The following is a 7,500-nucleotide window of genomic DNA, read 5'->3' on the forward strand; positions in this document are numbered from 1 at the left end:
CAGCCACAACACCGGGGACCTTATCCCCTACTCTTCTCGAATAGTGTGTGGGTTTTTTAACGTCCCACAGGGAACTTATGAACATAGAAGATATTTGTGAGACGGGGCCTACGGTTTATAGTCCTTATCCGAGAAGACTTGAAAGTCTGTCCATTTGCAGATGAAATTACAAAGGCAGCACTTTCTCCTCAGTTATTTTAAGATCCTGAGTGTTGATCCGGCCGGGGTTCAAACCCACAACCTCTCGGATGACAGCCCGATGCTCAACTAACGGAGCCACCGGTGTGCGGTACCCCATTATTTGTCTTTCAATGATTCTATCTGAAAAATGAACACAGTGACCCCCAATTTTCAATTCTGGAAAGTGATTAACAGGTTCAGATCAAACTCTCTGCAAAGTTAAAAACATTTTCTGGGCTGGAGTCAAAGCCACTTTCATAATTATTGGAAAATTTTACTGTGGCTCTGAATCTGCTGCAGAGAGTTTTATTTCTAGGCCCGCTTATATAGACAAGCAGGGGTGCTCTACTTACACAGTATCAGGGAGGCTGTTTAAATCAAATCAAATCAAATCACATTATAATAGCAGATCAAGTAAAATGTTGCTTTTTTCCCTCATAAAAAGGGAAAATCAGACAGAGCAAGGAACAGCCAGGCAAACTAATCCACATATGAGGCCAATAGACCATAATTATTTTTACAGTTGTGTACTTAGTTACCTGGCCTACCAATGGAAGTGAGGCAAGAGTTGACTTGTTTCAATAGAAACCTCACTCCTTTTCTTATGCAAATTCCGACTATTTTTTTCATTAGAGCAACATTATTAACATACAAAAAGCAGTGAGGTCTGTATCATCACAAGGTCAACTCCAGCCTGACTTTCATTTAAAGGCCAGGTAAGTAACTAAGCACATAACTGTAAAAAAGTCCATTCTGGGAATAACACCTAGAACACACCGGTCTAAAGTCAAGCACAGTACACTTTTGCTTGGATAAGGTACTTTGAATCTCTTTATGTTTCTTTGGCTACAGATTCACTCACTAACTGAAGTCCAATAATATTTGCCTACCAACCAACAGTATGTCAGTCTTAACCTGTGAAAATATTGCATACAAATGTTGATAAAATGATTTATAATAAATTATTTGTAATAGAGGAGAAGACACTAACCTGCAAAATATCAGGATAATAATATGTTGCCATGCCCTTACAACGCTTTTGTAAGTTGTGAGGGTCATCAGGGCATCGGTTTAAGACAAGAAAGCCAAAGTTCTCTTTTTCAATGTCCTCTAATTGCCTCATAAATGTGGATTTCATGTTTGCTTGTGTTGAAAGAAATGACCAATCATTTGACCTAGTATTTAAAAGCATGTTTATGAATGGATGGTGTATATTTAACCACCTACTCAAAAAGGGGCAACTTAAAGTAGATTTTATACTTGCTTGTGTGAGTTGGTTTCATTTACCAATGGGAAATTGATCTGGGGAAATTGTGGGATATTTGTTAAACAGAGTTCAGCCTCTCCCAGTAGCTTGTTCAGGGAAACAGGGCACTATTATATGGCCATGATAAAAACCGAAGATCAAAAAAAGCAATTTTGTTTGGTTCTATCAACGTGTGTTTGAAACTCAGAAATGAAAAAATGCATAAACGTTTCCTTCCACCAGTAAATAAAGGAAAAGGTAAGGCCTTAACTACAGCTGCTCATGCTTTTATTTACCGTTTAAGTGGCTGTTGTACTCTTTTTTTTGTCAGTGCATTGTACACAGGAATGCTGACATCATATCCAGGTCTATAGCTCCAAGTGTCAAAGCTCCCCCCAGCCAAGATAGCTTTGTCAGTTGGAACATCTAGTGACGAGTTGTAATCAGGGGGGCCACCAGGCAACATGTTGAACAGCAAGTGGTTTTTGCCTCCATCTTTCCAACTACAAGGCAGATTTAGAAAATAGTGTGAGTTAAGAACTATTACTGCAACATAGATGTTAAATATTACCAAGACATTTTGATTATCTTAAGTTGTTCTGCCCAGACCTTTAAGTACATGGCTTCTTGCAAAAAGTACACAATCATGTGAGCTGCTGTTTGGTAACCATTTTTATATCAACATAATGCTATCTCCTTGGTGAAGTAGTTGCATATTAAGTGATTCAATTCTTGTATAACTTAACTCATGGCATTGTCAAATGCCATATATGCAGATTCTTTTTATAACTGGGGTTTACTGTTGTTTCATTGACAAATCATTCAGCTCCTGTCCCAAGTCATTTCAATAATATGGCTGGTCAGTGTTTAATAATTAACATCCAGTTTACAGTTTTTTGAGGGAATTACTAGGAGCAATCTTTGTTCTTTTAGGTTGGGGCAAATCCAGCTGCTTATCTTTACTTGAGCAGCTAAGTTTAGGAAAATTAATGTAAATGTAAATGCCTTGTTAATAGTGGAAGTGCACTTGGCTATCAAGCTAGTTTACAGGCATCCCAATTTTAATAATCTGAAAGAAACATGATTAAGAACCCCAACTGGCTGAAGGCAACCAGTTGGTGTTTTACAAAGCAAGGTATGTACATGTAGAGTTGAATCTGGGACAATTGACTGGAGAAAAATCCAAACCAGAGGTTAGAACGGGATTTAAACCTGAAGCAGCTGCCAGTATTCCCATAAATGAGTGATAATGAAGTTGGTGAGAAGACCAAGGGGACACTTTTTGACGCTTATATTGAAATCTGCATGCATCTAAATACTTTCATTTCTGGACATATTTAAAACTTGCCCATTAGGCATGAAAACTTGATGAGGTGGGGTTCCTCCACATGCCTGGGTTAATTAAAATTACCATTTGTATAAAAATAAAAAAAACTGAACTGATTAAATGGGTGCTTGCCTGGTGGGCGAGTGGTCACAGAAAGCCATCTATTTACGCAATGGTGAGACTACCAGGACGTGACCAATCGATGAAACCGATGATCGAAAAATCAGTCGATCAATCGATGACAATCGATGCCTGGTTAGTTAATTGGCATCAATTGGCATCGGCCAATCGATGACCAATCGATACTCACACAAAAGTGGTCGCAACTCATCGATTGTCATTGATTGGCGTTAAAAAAATCTCGGTATCCCACACGTTCCAGCATGTATGTATACGCAATCGCAGTACGCACAAATGTTTGAGATTTGAATTCATTCACCGGATTGTTTGTATGCAGTCACAATCGATGTCAATTAACTGATCGATTTTTGGCATCGATAATCGATAAAAATTGATAATCCATGAAATTGATAATCACAAAAAACCTGTGCATCGATTGTTCATCGATTATCGATATCAATCAATTAATTGGCATCGATTGTCATCGATTGATTTTCCGATCATCGGTTTGATTCCCAGATCCAGAGTCATATGTGGGTTCAGAGTTTGTTGTTCTCTACTCTGCTCTCAGAGGTTTTTCTCCAGGTTCTCCGGGTACTCCAGTTTTCCCCTCCCCTCAAAAACCAATATGATTTGATATGTATTAATTTGATTTGTTTTATACCTGGTCCGCAGTCCACTTTTTACACTGACTGCATCGAGACTTACCTTGGCAAATTTCCAAGAATTCTGGCAATCCCGTTGAGATTCTGGCCATTTTGATTTAATGTGTCTATTAATGGAACTATAATACAAGCCCTACTCAAATCGGACGTGTAATACTGGCTCTTCACCACGGCTGAGATAAGTTCATAAAATTCTTGAGACATTTCCTTATTGAGAACTTGTCCATCTTCATCAAGGAATCGATTATTTGGATAAACATACACCGAGATGAGTTTCTTCTCGTTTACTGCACACCGAAAAATGTCAAAGCAACTGTGCATTCGGCAATTTAAATCTCTCTTCCCGGGGAGCGGTGCTTTAACTTTCAAACGTATCTCAGAAAAGTCGCCGTTCAGAGGGGAATTGGATACGTCGTCGTCAGATGAAGAGAGAATCGACCATATTTCCAAGGCAAGGAAAATGACAGCACAAGAAAAAAGGACACCAACCATAATTACAGTTCTTGTCTGCATTCTCATCCTGAATGAATTAAGAAGTGCTTGCACTTGGATTTCGAAGTAACCGGTCAATTCGGAAAAGCAATTTAACACATTTTGACATCCTGTGTCAGAAATAAGCAGTATCACTGCATACGTGGCAGTGAAGTTCTTTTTCCATTCTAAATTACACCAAATATAGCACCGAGCCCTTAAGGACTCACAATAACAAATTTTGACACAATCCTTCAATTTCCTTGTTCAATTCACACAGATCAGTGTCTCCAGAGAATGTAAAAAGTAGAGTGACAGGTTGTTACAATTATACACCACAAAATTGAAAATAAAATTTTGCCACTGACCATAATTCCTAGGATCTATGGGCTCAACAAAGCTCCCACAATTCTGTTCAGTCTTTAATTAAAGTTTTGTAGCATATAAATAATATCCAGGTTTGCAGTATATTTCATGGTTGTGTGCGTCTTGAGACGCAATTTTCGCTTCGTCATTTCCACTTTGTTCCGAAAATAACAAGATGAAGATAATTTACCAAGGGAGCGTGCTACTTTGTAAGTTCATAAAATAGTAGTATAGACCGTGTCTTTTGCGGCCTGTTCCTCGTATACGGAATCATATGAGCTAAGGTTAAATCGGTTATGAAATAATATATTTCAACAGATACAAAAGCTTAAGTCCTTCATACAGTTGAATTTCCCTTAGATGGTTGGTTTGTCGTGTTTTCGAAGACCAATATCGAACTAGTTAGCGCTTATACGCATTTTCTGTTGGGGACTATACTAGTTAAGCTTAAGTTTTTGGCGGATTTAATTTAAATTCTTGTTTCTGGATCAACATTCATTTCGAAATTCTCTTCCAAGCGTTATGTATTGAAAGCGCTTTTGGTTTGCAAATCGTCACCGTAGCTACATCAAGAGCCAGTTAGCCATTGCGGAAGTTTGGATGTCTCTGTTCATTACGTGGATGGCCGAATAGGTGGTTTTCGTGATGCTTTAATTAAACCTCGTTCGATCAATCGTACAACTTATTTTAATTCGGTGATACAGCTACAGAATGTTCTCTGACATCCTGCTCTTTGAAAATTTTAACATTCGCCTCAGTAATCTCGTCGCAATTACCGAAAATAAAATAAGCTTAATCCCCAAATTATACTTTCGATTTTTGGGAAAGCCGCGTTCGAAACATTATTCATTAATTATAAATGAAGATCACAGAAGTAGACATGTTTCTTTTGAAGGACCTGTTTATCCCATTACCGTGCCTACCGCAACTAAAAGTCAGTCGCAATTCGTAAATTGAGTACAACATTATGATTGTTTAAATAACATTGTTCATTCTCGAGAACGAACAAATTAAAGTTATTTGAACATTGAGCTTAGTAGGTTCTCAGGGTAATTTTATGAAAACAAATATACAATGTATGTTACTAACTATTCTTCCCCCAGATGTTTCTTGGTATTTAAAAAGATGATTGTTATTGACTACCTACCACACAAGACTCAAATTTAGTCTTTATAATTTTTATTTATTGATACATATGCTGCAAACGAAGGTCAGAGTTTTTGGCAAGATTTCCGCACAGGTCCCTACTTCATTATGCATACACTCCTTTGTTTCAAGAATACAATAGCAATAACAATAGGCATCCTTTGGGACTGTGGCGCTTTGTTCTTTCTTTTTAGAGGTTTTTTTTTTAAGTCTATATGGACTTTAAAAAAGTCGGTCGAACTTCTGTCTGAAATACGGAAAATCGAACAGTTTTTCCTGCAATTTCAGCACTTTTCCTGCAATTTTACCCATTTTTCTGCTTTAGAATAAGCGTAACAAGTGGAATTTCAAGCAATCGTTGTAATAGGGTTCAGATTCGCAAACATAACAAACAAACCAAATAAAAGTACTGTCATAAGAAATTTAATGGCTTCCTGCTCTTTTCATCGTGAAATTGTTCTTCCTGTCTGCTTAAAAATTCGCCGAGACACTGCAAAGTGTATATTTTCTTCCTTTCCTGTATTTAGGATCACGAACGGTGCATTTAGAGGGATTTTTCGGCAATATGCTCAATGATACTTCCAAGTAAATAGCTTTGGTAGAGATCCATGGATGTTCCCGTACGAGGCATACTTCGTTTCACTCCCCATCATGTCTTTTCAATGCCCTGCTGTGGGCTCGTTTGTCTGGGTCGACGAAGTTTAGGCGATGATTAACTGCGGTGAGATGATGTTAGCCCTTGTCTTGTAGACAGTTGTAAACTTTCCAGCCACAGGTAGCTAGGGCTAATATTTTTTCAAGGAAAGTTTACGGTCAGAAAATTAATATGTGTTCTGGCGGATTGAAGGCTATCCATTGCAGTTTTTTCTTGAGCATTGCGAAACAGATCCATCTCCCGATGCGCCACTTTGTCTTTGCCAACTGACTGCGTTTTCACACAGGTTTTGGACACGGAAGACGAAACTGAACTACTTTGAAGAATTTTGAACCAAATATGAAATTGAATAGGATTTACCACAACATAATATTTTATGGCATTGGCCATACTTGTTTGGGTAGGAGAGGTTTAAAGAGTCACTCTATGGAAAAGGGTATATTAATTAAAATATCTTGGCAAAATTGTTAAGTTGCTTTGGGGTACTTACATGTATTTTTTGCACTTGTGTTTATTGAGCAAAAACTAGATGTTAACTGAGACTTTTTTCCAGTGTTTTTCAGTTTCTTGAAGGCTGAAAATCAATCAGCACCCCCAAATCCAGAGTGCAAAGGTATGAAAACAGCTGCCAAGAACTTGGAAGGAGGAATCCGTTTGGCACTCAAGACATCACCTCATTGTAAACCAAACGAGCAGTGTACAGGTAACTTTGTAAAGCAGCAGCACCTCTCAAGTGTACATGTACCTTTTTGAAAGTCTTCATTGTTCGATGTGGATACTACAAAGGCTCGGGACAACTTCCCATTTTGTATTGGTAACAAACTTTTATTCTGAAAACACCTATTTGAACAATCATGTAGGTCACTGCAGGCACTAAATTTCGGTACTAAAAAATTTTGTTTGTTGATTACTGGGTTGCTAGTATGGCAATCCCAGTGAGTAAATAGGTAAAATTTCTTTGAAGATAGAACCTTACTTTCACTTTTTTGATATGGCTGACTTCTGATTCTATCCTTTCCTCTCTCAAGGAGTGAAGTGTACATGGCCAACGAATGGCTTTCTTGAAGTTGACTTGCAATACTGCAACAGTCCAGTTACCTATCGTGTTTACTTCAAGCAAGATCATAACAAAGAGAAAAATTTTACATTGAAGCAACAAGATGAGCGAGATCTTTATAAAAGCAAATTCTTTGGAACATTCAAGATAAAAGTGAATACGCTTCATCGATCTGGGAATACAGTGACCACAAATGTAAGATTGACATCAGTTCTTGACTGTCTGTAGTAAACAGAACTGGACGATCATAAATTACAAAACTTTTAT

At 37.8% G+C, this 7,500-nt stretch overlaps 2 protein-coding genes across 2 annotated transcripts in view; one reads left to right on the forward strand and one right to left on the reverse strand.

The window, feature by feature from the left end:
* LOC138042617 (exostosin-2-like) overlaps positions 1 to 4,349 on the reverse strand; it is a 23,249-nt gene extending 18,900 nt beyond the window's left edge. Inside the window, exons 1-3 of the mRNA XM_068888571.1 lie at positions 3,582 to 4,349; positions 1,723 to 1,929; positions 1,172 to 1,355 (exon numbers count right to left, since the gene is read on the reverse strand). Coding sequence (XP_068744672.1) covers positions 1,172 to 1,355; positions 1,723 to 1,929; positions 3,582 to 4,057 — 867 coding nt within the window. The 5' untranslated portion in view covers positions 4,058 to 4,349. The remainder of the gene's footprint in view (positions 1 to 1,171; positions 1,356 to 1,722; positions 1,930 to 3,581) is intronic.
* A 95-nt stretch (positions 4,350 to 4,444) lies between these two features.
* LOC138042621 (uncharacterized) overlaps positions 4,445 to 7,500 on the forward strand; it is a 20,125-nt gene continuing 17,069 nt past the window's right edge. The window contains exons 1-3 of the mRNA XM_068888574.1: positions 4,445 to 4,584; positions 6,730 to 6,879; positions 7,205 to 7,428. Coding sequence (XP_068744675.1) covers positions 4,551 to 4,584; positions 6,730 to 6,879; positions 7,205 to 7,428 — 408 coding nt within the window. The 5' untranslated portion in view covers positions 4,445 to 4,550. The remainder of the gene's footprint in view (positions 4,585 to 6,729; positions 6,880 to 7,204; positions 7,429 to 7,500) is intronic.

This window comes from Montipora capricornis, chromosome 3 (assembly GCF_036669925.1).
Source record: "Montipora capricornis isolate CH-2021 chromosome 3, ASM3666992v2, whole genome shotgun sequence".
Lineage (NCBI taxonomy): Eukaryota > Metazoa > Cnidaria > Anthozoa > Scleractinia > Acroporidae > Montipora > Montipora capricornis.